Source organism: Lonchura striata, chromosome 15 (genome assembly GCF_050655825.1).
Source record: "Lonchura striata isolate lonStrDom1 chromosome 15, ASM5065582v1, whole genome shotgun sequence".
Taxonomy (NCBI): Eukaryota; Metazoa; Chordata; class Aves; order Passeriformes; family Estrildidae; genus Lonchura; species Lonchura striata.
The window spans coordinates 11,584,497-11,603,965 of NC_140717.1; the positions used below are offsets into that span (position 1 = coordinate 11,584,497).

At 47.5% G+C, this 19,469-nt stretch overlaps 1 protein-coding gene across 5 annotated transcripts in view; it reads left to right on the forward strand.

Moving 5' to 3' along the window:
• The window catches only part of TTC28 (tetratricopeptide repeat domain 28), a 109,177-nt gene that overhangs the window by 69,199 nt on the left and 20,509 nt on the right, over positions 1–19,469 (forward strand). For all 5 annotated transcript variants that reach the window (XM_085593170.1, XM_085593172.1, XM_085593173.1 and 2 more), the window contains 7 exons: positions 7,276–7,783; positions 10,380–11,721; positions 12,069–12,592; positions 14,132–14,241; positions 14,418–14,547; positions 14,956–15,174; positions 17,095–17,260. In XM_085593170.1, coding sequence (XP_085449296.1) covers positions 7,276–7,783; positions 10,380–11,721; positions 12,069–12,592; positions 14,132–14,241; positions 14,418–14,547; positions 14,956–15,174; positions 17,095–17,260 — 2,999 coding nt within the window. The remainder of the gene's footprint in view (positions 1–7,275; positions 7,784–10,379; positions 11,722–12,068; positions 12,593–14,131; positions 14,242–14,417; positions 14,548–14,955; positions 15,175–17,094; positions 17,261–19,469) is intronic.

Here is a 19,469-nt window from a genome sequence, read left to right on the forward strand (position 1 = left end):
CAGTAACTTGATGAGCCAGGTTTTGCTGTCTCAAGATGCTTTTTAAAATGATTGCAAATGTAAGGCTGAGTTCATGTTTGCAGCTTCAGCAGATTTTGTTCAGAAAGGCTGACTGTTTGCAGGAAATGGGGATGATGAAGATGATAATTAGAACTGGGTAGTTAAGTAGCACAGAATAAAGATGTTTATTTAGCAGGCTTTAGTGGGTTTTCTGTGTCACCTTTTTATGGCATATCTATGAGGGTTCTTGTGTGGCAGGGGAAATACCAGAATGCAGAAATTTCCACTGGAAAGAGAAATCATGGGCTTGCAGCCCAGGAGACTCCAGAATCCAGCTGGGTGCTCTGCTTCCTGCTACAGAGGGCATTGCCATGGAGCTGGACATACCTGGAGCCATGGCTGGGAGGGGTCACCAACCACTGTGCATCCCTGGAGGAGTATTAGAGAGTATGGCTCCTGGGGCGGATTTAATACTTGGTTGGATTCTGTTGAGAATTTGAACATGCTGCAACTGTCTGAACATACTTTGTGAGCAGCTCAGCCACTGGTAGTTATTTAGGTTTGCAGTTTTTGGTAGTTTTTCCCAGTCCCCTTCAAAGCAATGAAACTCAGTATGAAGCTCCCACATTTGGTAAACTGCAGCTCCTCGCTTCAGGCTGTGCAAATCAAAGATCAAATTTCACCTTCTTGTTTCCAGAAGGAGATGCAGAAGGAAAGATAGATCATTCCTTTCTAATGAAATCTGTAAATTCTGTAAAGCCAAGGTTTTCTGCCCTTTCCTGAGGGGAAGGGGAAATGTTTTCCAGGTGTCCCTCCAGCCTTGCTTTTTGTGTAAAGCCACATCTTCAGTCAATAGCAGGGCTGCATGGATTCAGCCTTCTCCCTGAACTTGTCTAAATTTTTGTTTGGGGCAGCAGAATGAGGTTTTTCCTGTTCTTCTGAGTTAAGTCTCATAGAGAATGTGCTCCTTACCAGCAGTCTTGGATGGAGTGTGGAGAATCCCATCCATTCATGAGCTGCAGCATGAGGGAGCCCATGGCAGTGTCCCTGCCTGTGGCATGTGTGTGGCACTCAGCCATGCAAAGAGGTGGTCTGGCCCTGGGGCTGCCACACTTTTCAGAAAGGAAAAATCTGAAAATCTTATGACCACAGTTGTTTTGTTGTATTTGCAAACAATCTGGAAAATGAGGACAGGATATAAATACCTTGCAAATGAGAACTGGAAAGAGTCTTCAGGCTAAAGCTGTTTGTCATGCCTGGAAACATAGACTAAGATGTCAGAGACAGGCTGTGATGAGGAAATTATTCCAGCCTCTCAGTGCAGACAGCAGTGTTGCTTTATTAGGGATCCAGGGCAGACTGCCTTGTGCCCTGGAGGAAAAATGAGTGCCAGCTGCTGGGAGAACACTTACCATTGGAGTTTATTTGTAATTGTGGGTCCACTAGTGCTGCATTACAGCTCAGACTGAATCACCTGCGTGCCTCAAAGGATGAGTTCAGTGATGTGAATGAGCCTTAGTGCCTGACCTTCAGCATTTGGATTTATATCTGAGAGTATAAATTCTTTGCCTTACTCTTTCTGTATTTAGCAGGTTATTTTAGAGTCAGCTTGACAGGATTCATACAGGTTTGTCTGGTTCAAAAATGATAGGATTAAGCAGAAGGAAGAAAAATCTGACTGGTGCAGGAAATTTGGGAATGCACTAAAAGGCCATATGCTTTGTTTTGTTTGGACTTGTGACTCAAGAGGGAAATGTAATACTTCCTGAGGATCTCCTTTAAATGTCCCCATTTGACCTCCACAGCACATGGATTTTAGCTGAAGGAAATGCAGTCTTCTGGTTTTACTTTCACAGTGTCTGCAAAGCTCAGCACGCTGCTAAGGCCTGGACCTGGCTGCAGTAAAAGAAATGAAGCAGAAAACTCATGCAAGAGCTGCAGCTGTAGCACTCTCTGGGTTTTCAGGAGGCCCACCTCAGCCAGGGCTTTTCTCCTCTGTATTGAGTTTGCAGTGAGGGGATGTCCAGCCTAAGAACAAGAGTGACAAGGGTTGGCACAGCAGCACACTGCTGTAGGAGCTGATGTTTCTTTGTCTGCTCTGAACTTGTTAGATGCAAGTTTGTGACTTGCTGGCTTATTTTTCCTGACTGACTTTGACTAGGGTCTGAGTCACTCCTCAGGGTCACCACGTTGGAGAAGCTTGTGGTTTTAAATGAGGAATACTTACATCACCACTAAAAATGTCAAGTCAGCCATTCTCCCTACAGTGATTGCACACAGGAGCCTTTCAGATTATGTCCAGAAAGTGACCAAATTTGGGCTGCTTGGGTAAAGATAGATCAACCCTAGTTGATGTGTAGGCTGGATGATGAGATCTCCTGCTCAGTGTTCTTAGGCTGGTGTTTTATGTGTGATTTCATTGCAGAATGAGTGGAGCTTTGCAGAGCCCACCCAGCAAGGCAGCCCACTCCCCCAGGTCCCACAGGGTGAGGGGTGCTGCACCAGTTCCCACAGTGAACATGAGCAGCCTGCTCAGTATGAATGACAGGCAGATTTACTCCTAAAAAATGGAATTAAATAGTTGTTGCTTCAGCTTTCCAGCAAAACCCTGCTAACTTGGTCTAGACTATTTGCAAAACGATTCTGTTAAGAGGGTGTAGCTCAGGTTTACTTTTACAAGTGTTGTAGGCAGAACTACACACCTTGCTCCCAAATGATAATGGAGGAGATGGAGTCAGTGGAATGGAGCAGCATTATTTTGATCTCCAAATGAGCAGCTGAAAGTCAGCATTCCCCTTGAGGAGTGACTGTGAAGGGTCTGGCAGTCAAACCCCCAGTGCTGCTTAGGTTTGTCTGGATTCATAACTTCATGTGATACTTTTGCCATGGAATAGGGAGAATGAGAAGTCCTCTGAAACATTAACAATTTCCTGAGCAAGTAAGAACAGAGAGGACTGGGAGCAGATTGTCAGCACAGTCCACAGCAGGCTCTATCATGAGCAGCAGCTCTGTGAATTTTACCCATTAATCAAGTGGGGGCCAGGACCATCTCTTAATGCTGTGTATTTTGAGTCTTTCTATTGTGTCATTAATTCTTGGTTGTTCTCTTTCAGTTAGTAAGTACAAAGCTCCTTTCAGGCTTTCAGATATTAGTGCTTCTGTTCCATGGCTTTGTCTTTTTTGGAGTTTGCTCTTTGGTAGCTTCTTTATTAAAGACTGAGACCTTCTACAAATAAAGAAGGATATTGATTGTTTGGGATATTGATTTCAGTATATTTTGCCACAAGAAATAATTGCCTAAAAGCAAATCCATTCCTTCTTTCTGTGTATGCTCATGTATAAGAGGGGAGGATATTGCCTCCTGCTTCCTTTCCCATTTTCAAAAGGATGGCACACAAAGGAAAAAGCTAGATGTGGCACTGACACATCAGCCTCACCTCGAAGAGAGGAGAGAAGGACAAGTTTTAATTTTGATGGGGCACCTGCTCTGTTTGGATGTGAGACTTGTCTTACTGCATAAATCAGGCATTGTCCAAGCTGGACTGAGGCATACCTGTGGATTCTGAGGAAATGATGAAGGGGCTTAATAGTAGTGGAGATAAAGTGCAATTTACAACAAATTATCATTTTAGGAGGTCCTGGAACTACCCCCATCACAGTGCTGTCCTGTTTGTGTACACAGCAGTTATTTGGTCCTTACCTGTAAAACAAACAGCTCCTGTAGAGAAAGAGCTGGGATGTGTCCCTGGTGTCAGTTATCCTGAGCCCTTCCTACCTGGAGCAGTTCCAGCAGCGAGGGGCACAGTGAGATTTTATTGTGTGTGGTGACACCCACAGCCCTCAGCCTGTGCTTTCAGAGCTCTGCATGTGTGTCTGTTCTGGAACAATCTGCTCCCCTCAGAGAATGAACCATCACAGCTTTGCTTGCCTTCAAGAGCAAGGACATGCAGGTGAGGGGTGGTGGGGTGCAGATGAGGAGGTACACTGCCTTTCAGAGGTGCTACTGCCTGCCCCCAGTACAGCTGTGGTGAATATACATGGTAATCTGCTGGGTACACTACATCTGTAGGATCAAGCTGCTGTTACTCTGTGCCCAGAGGGAGAAGGGAAGTTGAAAGAAGCAGCATGCTCCATCTCTGATCAGTCTTAATTAGTGTCTGTGTTCAGGGATTAAGGGTACCTTACAGTGAGATACTAGGCAGAATATTTTCCATTACCTTGTCCATTTTAGGATGATTATAGTGTTTTTACTTAAGTAGGCCGTGCAGACAGGTGAAGACTTGTTTAAATGTAACATGACTGGGGAGTGACCATTCTCTGACAAGGGTGAAATACCTAAGGAATGCATCTCTCCGAATTTCCAGGTGCCATTCTGTGATGCACATTTGCTTAGCATCAGGCTCTGCCTTACTTAGCTGAAAAACCTGAGCTGGCTGTTGCTTCTGAGAGAAAGAGAGCACTTAGGAACGTTTTTCAGAACTCCCTTCTGTGCCTCAGCTCAATGGCAGAAGAATCTGCTTTCTATTAAAGTGATAAATTGCTTAATTGGAGGTGTAAGCAACCCCCACTGTAAAATTTGTCTTTGTCAGATACATAAAACATTGATTTTCTTTGTTTGCTGTTGCAAGCCCCCTGTGGTGTGGAGCTGCAGTCTCACATCACCCTGCTACCAAGCAGAGGTGTGTGCTAGCAGAGATGGAGTCTGTTTGCCACGTGTGCTGTCCCTGCCACAACAGGGCTCTTCTGCCAGTGAGGAGGGAACACCCCATCCCTCTTGGGGCTGAGCCACTTGGGGTTCCTGGTGGATCTTGTAATGTGGAGGATTTTATTAAATGCACAGTCATGAATTTACCTTCTGGAATCCTGTTCCTAAACCCTTGAAGTGAGTCACTGGAGTCACCCAGCAGATGTTATCACCAGATTGTTCCTAAGCACTGCTGTAAGGGCAAGCTCCCCTTACTGCCCCCAGAGCAAATCGAGCACTGATGGTTGTCTTGCTGGAGGATGGCTGCTGCACAAATCAGCCCCAGCCTGGGGAAGCCAGGAGTGCCACAGGCTGTCCTCACGCTGACTCCCAGAGGATTGAGAAGTGCTGCTCTCAGATCAGGCAACAGTGGAAGTTGGTGCAGAATAAAGCATGAGGACCATTGGAATGAAGGACACATCAGAGGGTAGAGGTGGCCTTCCTGCCTTGTCTGTCTGGGTGAGCCAGAAAAAAACAAAACAGCCTCAGCTTTGTAATGAGGTCGTGCTATTTTTCATCAGTTCTTCACCCTTTATTTTCTATTTCTCTTTTTGTCTCCAACTTATTTTTATTTCTGCTTCACTAGTCCTCCTGCCACATCCTGGTTTAGATAATCCAGCCCTGGGCACTCAGGCATGTCAGCCAAGTGTTTTTGCATGCTCTGAGAATGGTTGCCAAACTTGTACCCTTCATTCTAGGTCTTTACTGTAAGCCTGGGCATGCTTTTAGGCTAAGGGATTAGGAGCCCTAAGAATAAACATTTCCAGCCTCACAAATTTCAATTCCTATCATCTGCTTCCCATTCTAGGAGACATCCTAAAGATTTCTTCCCATGTGCGGGATACACAGTTCCTGCTTCTGTCAAGTTTCTCTTGTGCACAATCTGAGATCTGCTGCTTTCCATTTATGCCTCTTTTCCTCAGCCATAGCCCATTAACATCATCTGAGTCTCTGCCTGATGGCTCTTGGCCAGAGCTCATCTTCTCAGCAATCTGCACGCATGGATGTCCACTTTTTTTTATTTTAGCAGCCCCAGGAGACACCAGATTTCACTGACTCCTTGTTTTCCAGAAAGACATTTCTATTCTCTTCCCAGCAATAACAGAAGTTCTGTTGCTGGTGGTGGCCAGTGTTCCAGAATTTCTGAACTTCCAGGCTGGATCAGTTCTCACAGCATTGTACTGGGCTTTACTCGGCCCAGGGGGTGCTGCTGCCTTGTTCCACAGCAGTGGGCACGTTGCTTCCCATCAGGATGAAGGGAGCTCTGATGCATCTTGAGGCCTGTAATGGGCCCCACTCAGTACTTTGGTCTGGGCCTGTGGAAGCTGGCTGCATGTATCTTGTTTTTTTCCTTTTCTTCCCTACTTAGGTTGCAAATGACTCAGTACTCTGTATATACTAAGCTTCGTGAAGATTTGTATAAAAATGGAGACAAATTCAGAGGAACAATTTTTTTGTTGGTTTTCTAGCGGCCTCCAAACAGGCCCCTCAAACCTTCTTAAGACTCTCCATCATGGTGTCAGCCAAGAATTTTTGTCACTGTGCTGCTGAAGAGCCTGTCCAGGGCCAGACCACCCCAATTGTGCAGCCAGTCAGACCAACATGGAGCAGGACCCAGTCCCAGCTCCGCCTGTGGCCACAGCAGCAGCAGCTGGTCTGGCCTGCACTGAGGAGAAGCTGGGGCCACTGCCAGGACTGCCCAGGAGCCCTGAGTGGCAGCCCTTGGCCAGCTGCTGCCCTCACCCTGACAGCTTCTTTTGGGAGGTTTGGAACTGGGTCACAGCAGCTGGGTAGCAAAGGAAATGCACATGCAGGAACTGCAGAGGAATCGGGGTCAGCACGCTGGAGTGTACAGCCTTGCTGAGGCAGCAAGGAACACATCCCTGCCCTTGGCTCCTTGCCCTGCTGACTGCTTGGGAGCTCTGGCTCTGCCAGGTGGAAGGCAGGTCTGCATCCTGGAACATTCAGGGAGCAAAAGACTCTGATTCTCAGATAATTTCTCTTATTAAATACAGCTGTTTCTTGGTGGTAGGAACTTGGGTTTTCACAGCACTATATTTAGGTAAGATATGCCTAAGGGACAGAGGCTCCAGCTAGTGAAATAATGTTGTCTTTCCTGCATTCCCGAAGTTGTGTGGAGCTCAGGACCCTGATGCTTCACAGTGAGAGCTGTGCTCTTTAGAGCATGGTGTGCTTGGTGAAGCAGAGGTATGGAAGCATGTTGGTAACTGCAGCAATCACTCTCTTTGTGTCCTCAATAGTCTTTGCAGTGCTGTCCTTCCCCTCTGCCAGGTACAGATGTCAAAAAAAGAGGTAGTCCAACCCATGTCCTCCTGAGTCAGCCCCATCCCTTCCTTCTGCCTCCACAGAAGCTGCCGTGAGCTGTTTAGAACTGCAGAGAGCAGGTTTTCTAGTTGGTTGTTACATTCTTTTGCCAGGATGGCCCCTCATGGTTTTGATTTCTAGGGCTGGAGCCATCTGACTTGTTGCCACGAATGCTTGTACTTACACTGTCTCCCTTACCCCTGCAGGCAGCATCCTCGGCTCTGAGCAGTCTGGGCCACGTGTACACGGCCATCGGGGACTACCCAAATGCACTGGCTAGCCACAAGCAGTGTGTCCTCCTCGCCAAGCAGTCCAAAGATGAGCTCTCCGAGGCACGGGAGCTGGGCAACATGGGAGCAGTGTACATTGCCATGGGGGATTTTGAAAACGCAGTGCAGTGCCACGAGCAGCACCTGAAGATCGCCAAGGAGCTGGGGAACAAGCGGGAGGAAGCTCGAGCCTACAGCAACCTGGGCAGTGCTTACCACTACCGCAGGAACTTTGACAAAGCCATGTCCTACCACAACTACGTGCTGGAATTGGCCCAGGAGCTGGCTGAGAAGGCCATTGAGATGCGAGCTTACGCTGGCCTGGGCCATGCAGCTAGATGTATGCAAGATCTGGAGAGGGCTAAGCAGTACCATGAAGAACAGTTGCACATTGCTGAGAGCCTGCAGGACCGAGCTGCTGAAGGCAGAGCCTCCTCCAATCTAGGTAAGGTCTTGACATGGAGCAGAATTTGTCATGGAATGCTGAGACTACCAGAGCTGCTGCCAGGATGCCCAAGATCTGCTGTATGCTGTCTTAGTCACCCCAGTTTCACCAGGCTGCCTTAATAAATTAAACAGGCCCTTGGCAGATTGTGTGCTGCTGTACTGTATTCCATGTTCAATTATTAAATTCCTTTGAAAAACACTAGAAGGCACAAACTCACAGTAAAAGGGAAATGAAAAGATAAAATGCATTTGAGGAGCTCTTCAGGAATTAGGAATAAATGTAATTCTTGCACTAATGGAAGAAGCAATGTGGTTTGTTACCTGGTCATTTCTCTGGGAGCTTGTCAGCAGGATCTGTCGATACATTGGTGCCTTGTAAACTGAGAGATGTGGATCAAATCCTAACTAAGTTTGTTTTCCAAATACACTTACTGAAATACCAGGGTGTAGGACTCTTGCATTCTCCTAAGGAGCAGCACTGGCATGCTGCTGGCAGGCTGGGAGAAACTGAGTTCCATTCAAGTGAAGCCTATTTCTCCTGCTGCCTCACAGCACCAGATGTGGGAGTTACAAGGATGCATTTCCATCTCTGCCATGGCTGTGGCAGTTGTGCTGCCAATGTTCCAGCTGTTTGGGATGTGTTCTCAGTTGGCTGGGAACAGCAAAGCAGGGCTGGTGCTGGGATATCAAAATAAGTGTTTGTTGGCAGCCCCTGAATCCCAGCCCTTGCAGGCTGCCCCACGCTGTAAATCAGCTCCTGTTTCTGCTTGGCAGTTGGCACTTGGTTCATTTGTAGATGCTAATTGTGCTCTGATGTTATCAACAGCAGGTAATTGAAAAGAGCTTGATGAATTACTTAATTTCTCTTAGTAGCTGAGTCTTCAGGAGCTGAATGAAGAAGATAAGGGGATCTGCAGAAAACAAAACAATCACAGCTTTTTAATTAGTGTTGCAAATCTCCTCCTTTACACAAATTGAGGCAGATCCGTGGGGCAAAATGGGTTTGTGATGCAAAAATGCTTGTGGGCAGCTTAGCATGAGAGAGCAGTGAGCATGAACAAGGTTTCTGTTAATGTGACAGCACCCAGCAGGCAGGAGGGCTGGGAGAGGAGGCCTTGTATGAACAGCAAAGCACAAACTACATTCCCCAACTCTTCTCCAGCATGAGACCTTGTCTTGGGGAGCCTGTGGCTCCAGTCCTGGAGAGAAGCAGAGATGTGAAACATGGACTGGTGCAGCAGAGGCTGTTTTTCAGTGTTGGATTATAGCCTAAATATAGCTTTCAGTTGGTATGCTGACTCAGCCACTCCACACTTTGTGTTAGAATAGTTCTCCTAGTGTCTGAGCACGGGGTCTCACGTTTCAGCTGTTATTTGGCTGTAATTTTTGTCTTCTCTGTCAGAGTTAAGTTATACTGGAGAAAGGGAACATGCAGTTCTTGTTGAGACAGTCTATTACTGGTGTTTAAAATGCATCCAGTACCAATCAAAAAGTCAAGTTTTAATTGTCTCTTTCATCTAATCCACATGCAAAACAAAACCTCATCAAAATAACCATGCTGACAGGCAAAAAAATGTATCTAAATGTGTGTTTCTAGGCCAGAATGTTAGAGTTGGCCTCTCTGCTGAAGCAACAGACATTTTCTGTTGCATTTCCCTAATGCAGATGGAAGGCACCCTGTAGTGTGTGATCCAGTGTTAAGCAGGGCAGACATAGACTGTAACAGAGCCCAGCTGCTGCAGTGTTCTGTAGGGAGATAATCTGAACTCTGGGACGAGGTGAGCAGGAGGTGATGGACTGAGGATGAAGCACAAGCTGTCAGCCTTTCACAAGATGTGGAGTTTAACCAGAAGTCTCAGGTTCTCAACCTTTGCAAAGCATCTGGTATTTCCAAACACTCAGGCTCCATGTGCAGACCAGGCTTTCCAGCCTCTGCAGCTTTTAAGGGTTGCCACTGTGATGGAGAGAAGACATTTCACATTATTAATAGAACACAATTTAAAGTCTCTTAGTGCTGCCTCTTTGCAGCTCCAAGAGAACTTCTGTACTTCTTTTCATGTGCTCATCATGTTGCCCAAAGATGCCAGATATTTTCTCTTGAAGCTTATGCAATTAATGTCAAAAAACATTTGAGAGCCTCCTTCAGTGGCTCCCAAACCTTTGCAAAGTAGCCACAGGCATTATTAGCACAGAGTTTAATTGAGTGTAGGTGGTATCATCAGCAAAATCAGAGCTCCTCTTCCCATGTCTCCTAACAAATGCAAGCTGATTGAACTGAAATTGAAAAGCATCTGCAAGTGCTGTCTCACTCATTGTGTCTGAGCTCTGGAGTTACCAGGTATGACTTCTGGAAATAAACAGCAATTTTATAAGGCCAGACTGTGTCTGGTTGTTGTAGTGAATGGGTGCTTTTGTATAACATGAAACCTAAACCTTCCCTGGGCTTTCCCTGTTAGAAGCACGGAGGCAGTTTGTTCAGAAGGACTGTGAGGAGGCAGGGAAGGGGCCGGGCTGCAGGCAGTCCTGGTGTGCAGGGTGCTGCAGAGGTTTAGCACAGGGCGCTGTGTGTTGAGCTGGTTTCTGTTGTTTTCCAGGAATCATTCACCAGATGAAAGGTGACTATGACACCGCGCTGCGGCTGCACAAGACACACCTGTCCATAGCGCAGGAGCTGAGCGATTACGCGGCCCAGGGCCGGGCCTACGGCAACATGGGCAACGCCTACAACGCCCTGGGCATGTATGACCAGGCTGTCAAGTACCATCGGCAGGAGCTGCAGATCTCCATGGAGGTCAACGACCGCGCTTCTCAGGCATCCACACACGGGAACTTGGCAGTTGCTTATCAGGCGCTGGGTGCCCATGACCGTGCTCTGCAGCACTACCAAAATCATCTCAACATTGCCCGGGAGCTGCGCGACATCCAGAGCGAAGCGCGAGCCCTCAGCAACTTGGGCAACTTCCACTGCACGCGAGGAGAGTTCGTGCAGGCGGCCCCGTACTATGAGCAGTACCTGCGCTTGTCCCCTGAGCTGCAGGACATGGAAGGCGAGGGGAAAGTTTGCCACAACCTTGGCTATGCCCATTATTGCCTCGGGAACTATGAGGAAGCTGTTAAGTACTACGAGCAGGATCTTGCCTTAGCAAAGGATCTTCATGACAAGCTGAGCCAGGCCAAAGCCTATTGCAACCTGGGCCTGGCCTTCAAAGCCTTGATGGACTTCAGCAAAGCAGAGGAGTGTCAAAAATACCTGTTGTCCCTGGCACAGTCTCTGAACAATTCCCAGGCCAAATTCCGAGCTCTGGGGAACTTGGGGGATATTTTTGTCTGTAAAAAAGATGTACATGGTGCAATAAAATTTTATGAGCAGCAGTTGAGCTTAGCCCATCACGTTAAAGACAGGAGACTGGAAGCCAATGCCTATGCAGCCCTGGGCTCTGCATACAGGATGGTACAGAAGTGTGACAAGGCTTTAGGTTACCATACACAGGAGCTGGAGGTGTACCAAGAGCTGGGGGATATGTCGGGTGAATGCAGAGCACATGGTCACCTTGCTGCAGTGTATATGTCACTTGGGAAGTACACCATGGCCTTCAAGTGCTACGAAGAACAGCTGGAGCTGGGGCAGAAGTTGAAGGACCCCAGCATCGAAGCCCAGGTCTATGGTAACATGGGCATTACCAAGATGAACATGAATGTCATGGAGGAAGCCATTGGCTACTTTGAGCAGCAGCTGGCCATGCTGCAGCAGCTCAGTGGGAACGAATCCGTATTAGATCGGGGCCGAGCGTATGGGAACCTGGGAGATTGTTATGAGGCTCTGGGAGATTTTGAGGAAGCTATAAAGTATTATGAACAGTACCTGTCTGTGGCTCAAAGCTTGAACCGTATGCAAGATCAGGCGAAGGCCTACCGAGGCTTGGGCAGTGGGCACAGGTAAGGAGCTGCATGTGTGTTCTGATGTCAGTGAAGTACAAGTACAGTCCTTGCAGTGTGGTACTGCTGGGGTGTGTTTGAGGGCCTTGGCACACACACACACACACAGTGATGTGACATAGGACAGAGTTGGAGTCCTGTGGATGCTGAAGACTGTGCTGACAGCTCAAATTCCAAAGCTGATGACACTTCCCAGAGAGGAGGAGGTTGATTCAAAAGTGCTGGGGATGTCTCCTGGGGACAAACCCCTGACTAGAAGGTTTGAGCTGGCCTCCGGGGAAATGGCAAAACACCTTCTCTCAAGGAAATATTAGCAAAATAAACACTGCTGTTTTCTTCCCTTGTAGGGCTATGGGAAGTTTACAGCAGGCTCTGGTGTGCTTTGAGAAGAGGCTTGTAGTGGCACACGAGCTGGGGGAGGCATTTAACAAAGCCCAGGCTTACGGGGAGCTGGGAAGCCTGCACAGCCAGCTGGGCAACTATGAGCAAGCCATTTCCTGCCTGGAGCGGCAGCTGAACATCGCCCGGGAGATGAAGGACCGAGCCCTGGAGAGCGACGCTGCCTGTGGCCTGGGCGGGGTGTACCAGCAGATGGGCGAGTACGAGACCGCCCTGCAGTACCACCAGCTGGACCTGCAGATCGCCGAGGAGACCAACAACCCCGCCGGCCAGGGCCGCGCCTACGGCAACCTGGGCCTTACCTACGAGTCCCTGGGCACCTACGAGAGGGCAGTGGTTTATCAGGAGCAGCACCTCAGCATTGCAGCGCAAATGAACGACCTCGTAGCCAAAACCGTGTCTTACAGCAGCCTGGGGAGGACTCATCATGCTTTACAGAATTACTCACAGGCTGTGATGTACCTGCAGGAAGGTAAGAGGCTGAGTTACGCAACAGAGCATGTAAGGTCAGAAGGGTGGAAGGGAAACCTGAAGACATGGAGAGGTGAGGTACTGTAAACATGGCTAAAAAGGGATGTGTTTGACAGTGGCCTTTGATGAAGAAGCTCTTGTAGACATTCACAGCTGCTGCTGAGCGTCTGTGTGAGTAGCATCTGTATGGAGCTGTTATGGTGAGCATGCCATCTCAGTTGCAGTCTTCTTGGTGTCCTCTAGACAAAGCATGATCTGTGCCTTCCTCAGATTATCTTAGGTACTTCAGGGCATGACTCTAGACTGTACCTGGCAGAGTTTCTTTGTAAAGCTCATTTGTGCCTGAAAGTGTAAACCTTATCTATAAATGGCATTGCATACCAGGATCTGGCTCTGGGAAAACCACAGAGGATTATGATGAATCTCTCTGATCCCGAGAGGTCTGTTAGGAGAGATGCTGGTAGCCTATGTGTTCACCTAGGAGTGAGACAAAGTGGGTGACTTCCCCTAAAGTCTGAGTGAAAACAAGTGCTGTTTGATAGAGAGGTGAGAGAAATTCAGCCTGAGGTGTCCAGGAGCCATCTGCCACTGCTGAGTGCTGGGTCAGTGCTGGCCTGGGAGCTGTGCTGTTGCAAGGGGGTGCAGCATGCAGGCAGCAGCTGATCAAACTGTGGGCTCTGATGCAGCAGATGAGCAATGGAGCTGGAGTGAAAGAAGCTGGAGGCTGAAGGATGTATTACATCAGTTAGTTTGGTTTTCATGAATCTAACCTTGGCAGGATTCCAGTATGCTGTTGGAAGGGGAGAAATGAAACACAGCTCCTTCTCCTGGTGTGCTGCAGAATTCCTGCATAGCCTGGGAAAGCTAGCTGCTGCTGAGCTCTGTGGTGACAGCCAGGGCCCTGCTTCCCAGGCTGGAGGAAACCCAAGGTGCCTCAGAGGAGGTGTCCCTGTTGTCAGCAGGGGCCACCAAGACAGAGGTTTGGGGTGTGTGGAAGCGGGGACAGCACAGAATGTGCTGCTGGAAGTGAGCTCCAGGTCGTTCAGGCCAGGCCCCTGCCCTCTGCTCTGGCTCAGCACATAAACCATGCAGAGCCTTCCAGAGGGCTGGAGAGAGCTGATGGGAAACAAGCCAGGAATGTGGCAAGAGGTGTCTTTTCTGGCAATGTTTGACAGCTCCGTGTGATTTTGTTTGTCTGTTTGGCTTTTAGAGTTTAAAAGTTGAACTTTCTGATAGGGGCTTACTGAGTGTGTCTCAGGGGATGGCGCCTTAAACTCACTTAGGGAGGTCTCAGTCCATGGAATTGTCTGTCACCTCTCATGCTGGTGCTGATGTGAGGGCAGTACCAGCACTGCTACTGCCCCACTGGTCATCCTGGTGCTGTCCCCGTCCTGCTCTCCATCCCACCACTGGTGCTGCCTCACTTTCTGTCCCAGTGCTCGCACTCCACAGCTGTCTCTACCTGCACAGGAGCCCCCTGGGACTGAGGCCACAGCCTCTTCTCCCCTCTGGCACTCACTCACTCTTAACTCCTTTTCAGGACTGAGGCTGGCAGAGCAGCTGGGTCGCAGAGAAGATGAAGCAAAAATCCGTCACGGCCTTGGCCTCTCCCTCTGGGCGAGTGGCAACCTGGAGGAGTCCCAGCACCAGGTACACATGACATGGTCTGCCCCGTGCTGGGGGCTTGTGTCCTCCAAGGCCTCTGGGTGGTTCCTGTTCTCAGGGAGGGTGTGGGGCAGAGCTCCCCAGGCTGAGGGGATGGGTGCTGCTCTCCCAGGCAGTGCTGTGTGGCCATGAGGAAGTGACTGTGGCTGTTTCCCTCCCAGCTGTACCGCGCCTCCGCGCTGTTTGAAACCATCCGCCACGAGGTGCAGCTGAGCACGGATTACAAACTGTCACTCTTCGACCTGCAGACATCCTCCTATCAGGCCCTGCAGCGAGTTCTTGTCAGTCTGGGTAAGACATGCCTTCAGTTGCTGAGGCTGAACTCCAGACTCATCACAGGAGTTCAGCTGGACTTGTGGGGTGGCAGTTCCTGATATGTCCTTTGCTCCACAGCTGTCCAGTACAGCATTTCTATTCCAGGGCAGCATTATGGGTGTTTTTCTTTGAGTTTGGGACACCTTTGGTTCTTCTTTCTTGCTTCTTTCATTGATTTGCCTTTCTGTGGCTCATTGTGTTATTGCCTGCAGCAAATATATTCTGTGAGACTGTGTTCCAGCACAGAGACTGCTCTTTTGGGAAATAGGTGGCACTGCTTCCCCAGGTTTCTTTGGGATTGGGATAGCAACTGTCCCTGTTCCATGAATGTGGCACTGCAGACCACACTTGTGTCAGGTCTGAGAGATGGTTTTGTCTTTTTAGGTCACCATGATGAGGCACTGGCAGTAGCAGAGAGGGGACGAACGAGGGCTTTTGCTGACCTGCTTGTGGAACGTCAGACTGGGCAGCAGGACTCGGATCCCTACTCTCCCGTGACCCTTGACCAGGTCCTGGAGACTGTGAATGGCCAGAGGGGACTTGTTCTCTACTACTCACTGGCTGCAGGTTATCTGTACAGCTGGCTGCTGGCTCCTGGGGCAGGTGAGCTCCTTTTTGGACACAAGAGCCTGGGAACAGGGAGAATAGGAATGATTTTGGGACCAGAGTGAATGTAGGAGGGAATAATTTCCATCTAGTACCTTGAAGCTGAATAGACTAAAAGCTATGGCATAGTCACAGCAGTAATGACTCAGAAGTGCTTATTCAGGACTTTGATGTTCACCTGGAGATGGAAATGTTTCACATGTTTAATATTTTCATTTTTCAACCTCCAATCTGTATATATTTCCCACAGGGCAGAACAGAAGAGTAATGAAATTCCAAGTATGTTTGCTCTATGAGAATCTTCTATGCATAAGAATCCCTACTTTAATTATAGTTCTGTGCTTTATTCTTCCAAAAGCTTTTGACACTTATTCACTGAAGTGGATTGCAGAAAACAGTAGGGCATCCCCACTTCCTGATATGCCATTGAACTACTTGATCCTCACATGAATGTGGAAACACTTATCACAGAGGAGCAAGGAGGATTAATTTGAAGAGGATTGCTTTTTGCAGACAGCTGTTATTCATTATCTAATAAAGTGATGACTGTAAATTTTAACAAGTTCTTTCTGGATATAATTTAATAATTGCAGCCCTTCATCATGACAAAGCTAGAGAGATAAAAAGCACAATTTAGGTTGCATGAAAAATGCTTCAGAAAGAGAAGGAAGCATTCACACATGCCTGATTTAAATGGGATGACAGTGGCTGGAAGAGACACTTTCGGGAGTGTTTTGCAATGTCTGAGTGTAAGATAGGATTGTCCTGCTGTGCATCCAGTCACTAATTGGCTCTTCAGACCTGTAGTTTGCACAGTAAAATGCCAATAATTCTATAGTATCACTGTCTGAGCTTATTAAAATTATATGGATCAAGTGTAGCATTTGCCACTGAGCTTCATGATCAGTCTCCTCTTTGCCCAAAGTGAGTCTTGGAGAAAAGAAGTTGCAGTGTTTGAGTCTGTAGTTTGTGACTGTCTCTTTGAAGGTTCTGTCAGGTGATGGGAAGGATACAGGCTCTGGTGTTTGGCTCAATAAACTTTGTTGGGAGCCCTTCAGTAGTGACTCTGGTCCAGTCATGGTGGCCTGTTCTTGTTCACTGACAGAGGGAGCAGCTTAAGGGTCCTCATTGTCCCACTGATGTGGAACCCTCAGAACCTCTTGGTTGTTGCTGTGTTTGCTTCTGTTGCTGCAGGAGGAGTTGCTTTATTCTTTGTTCCTCTGCTCTTCTCTGTGTGTAATAATTGATGCTGCTAAGGCATCCAGAGCAGCCTTTTACTGTTGATCACAGGCTGCAGAATTAATTATCTCAGGAAGAATAGACCAGTCTAAAAGCAGGAAGGTTTTATCTGCAGTAGCAGTGGAATTCTCAGCAAAACAGGAAGTGGCCTTTATCTGGTTTACCCATTGTGAAATGCTATCTTTTAATAATTCACTGTGCTTTAATCCATCTTCTTTCCTTTTATAGAGTGAAATCACTGTGTGTGATGTGAGGAGGTTCTGCTGTAGTAACAACACTCTTGTTCAGCCTTGTATGTTCAGTTAATTTTCTCAGAGGCTATTAATAGGTATTTTTCATGTGCATCACTTGAAATGTGAATTAAACTAGTAGAGGCTTGTATGGAAGATCTGGTTTATAATTTATATGAGTGCTGCAATAGCAAAGGCATTCTGAGCATCTTGTAAAAGCTCTCCTCTGCCTTTGTGCCTTTGAGCCATTATCTGCAAAGTACAAATCCAGATTTTAAAAACAAGGCTGAAAATGCTGGAGAAGTTCAGTGGAGACCTGGCATAGAACACTTTGCCCCAGTTATGCTGGAAACACCAAATGCTTGGGGCTGTGCCATCTTCTTAGACAGCTGCTGGCAGCGCTGTTGTAGCCCTGCAGAAATAACCTCCTGATTGTGGTGCCTTGCAGGAATTCTGAAATTCCATGAGTATTATCTGGGTGACAGCCTGACAGAAAATGCTGGGGACTTCCATGAAGCCAACAGTGTGGCCCTGCAGACACTGACAAACTCAGCACTGGAGCAGCACATCTCCAGTGTGAGGGAGGCTCTGGGAGTGGATTCCTACTACACCAGGTGAGTTGGGATGAGGGTGTCTAACATCCTGCTCTCCTACCTGAATTTATAATATTTTGGGATGAGCTAATTGGCTGAGAAGTCTGAGAACTGAGAGTCAGAGAAGGGGCAAATTTCCAGTGCAGCAACAAAAAAATTGGTTTGCTTTTGTAACCATGATTATTTTCCTGCCAAACTACTCTATGCACATGCAAATAAGATCCAAACTTACAAGCTGTGTGGTGAATCTGTGGACTGGATGAGGAGGCAGGTGCCATGTCTGACTGCATATGGACGGATTTCATCCTGCTTACAGTTTCCAGTGTAATTAATTTTCTTTCAACTGCTTTGAAAAAACTGCAAATACCTTAGGAATTCTAACTACCCCCCCAGTGTGACTTGTGGCTATAGCTGAGTGAATAATTTAGAAACCACATGTTGATTGTTGAGTCTTACCCTGCAGACATGCAAATACACAAGATCTATACTGAAATCTGCAGTTGGGCCTCATGCAGCAGTTTTGCAGGTACAATTTTTAGTTTCATTAACTATTTGTCACCACAGATTCTCCTCCTGGCAAAGGCAGTCCTTCAGTCTTCAGGTTCTGGGATGAGTTTTTAATTTGCTGGGATGTCAGCTTCTTCCTCACTTTGTGGTAATGGTAGGGGTATGTTTTTGGTTAAGGATTCTGGGTTTAATGCTTGTCTCCAGGATCCTTGGACTACTGTGGCACAGTAATAGGCAGACGTTCTTTCCCCATGTCAAAATCACGTGCAGGGAATCAAGCAAACAAATCTTGGCTGTTCCATGTGGGTGAACATCACTTTCTACTTTGCAACTTCTTCCCCTCAGCCCTGCTGTTTGCACTGCTCTCCAGGGCCCCAGCAGAAGCTGCCAGCCTCAGGCTCTGCCCAGCAGCAGGGTGTGAGTATGCACAGCACGTGTGGAGGAGCTTGACTGCTCAGTCCCTGGCTTGCTGGAGTGCTCTGGGGTTCAGGTTGAAGAGTTTGTGTCCATGCTGCTGTGAGCAGGGTCAGAGGTACTGCTGAGCCTCCAGAGCATGTCTTCACACTTTTTGGAGAGGAAGGGATGCACAGGATGTTCATTTCCACACTGCAGCCTTCAGGTTCTGCTAGAAAGGGTTCTTTTCAGCTGGTCTAATTAATCCTCAAAGTAATGCATTCTTGGGAAAAAAAAAAAAGAAGTGTAAGGGATTTTAAAGTCTGCTTGAACTTGTGTCAGAACAGACTCAGTTCTCTTTAAGGAGAGCATGTGACCTGCTCTCTTGGGTTCATGAACTCAAGATTTTTGCCTCTTTTAAGGAGCTGTGAGTGTTACTCCAAACTGTGCCAGGACTCAGAGCTAAGCATGCCTCAGCTGGATGAAAAATGTGCAGGGAGAAGCTGTGGACAACCTTTTCTTCTTCCTTTTTTCCCTTATGTTGTTTTTTTCAATCCCCTGTCTGTGGTTCAGCTGTCCCTGTTTCAGTGTTCATGAAGTGATTGGCTTTTTTCAGGATTTACCAGGTTATGAATCATATTGGCCAGGCAGCAACAGAGGTACAGCTCTCGTTGCCTGCACAAGTACAGGTTGTGTGTTCATTTAATTCCTGTGCTCTTTATTGAGAAACATGCCCTTGAGGAGAGGCTTCAAGCTGTCAGGAACCCAAAAAGAAGCAGAAATGAGATGCAAGGAGGCTTCATTGGGTAGCATTGTAGGTTTATCTTAAGTGCACAAATTCCAAGGTTTGTAATGTGCCATTGTTATGGTTTAGGAATGGTACCCCCCAGTTTAGCTCTCCCACTGAGACTCTCCCAAACCCCAGTACTGATTGCTTGCTCCCTCCCTCCTTCTGGTGTCTGGAGAAGAGAATTGGAGGCACAAAAAGTGAAGATCATAGGTTGAGATAAGAACAATTTACTGGAAACAGCAATGAGACAAGGAAACAAACAGTAACAGCAACAACATTAACTACAAAAGTGCACAAAACACAGAGAATGATTCACATGTAAAATGCTCACTGAGCCTAACCCAGCTCACCATGAGCACCCCAGCTGCACGGAGAAAATTGAGATATTAATGTCAGGAGGCTGGGAATTTAGAATTGTTGGGCTGATTCTCTGTATTGCTGCTGCACTTGGGCATTGATAGAGTAAATCCTTCTGTGCTTTCCCTCTTTGTATAACAGGAGTGGCAGCACAGCTCTATGCTATGTGGAGGAAATATGTGG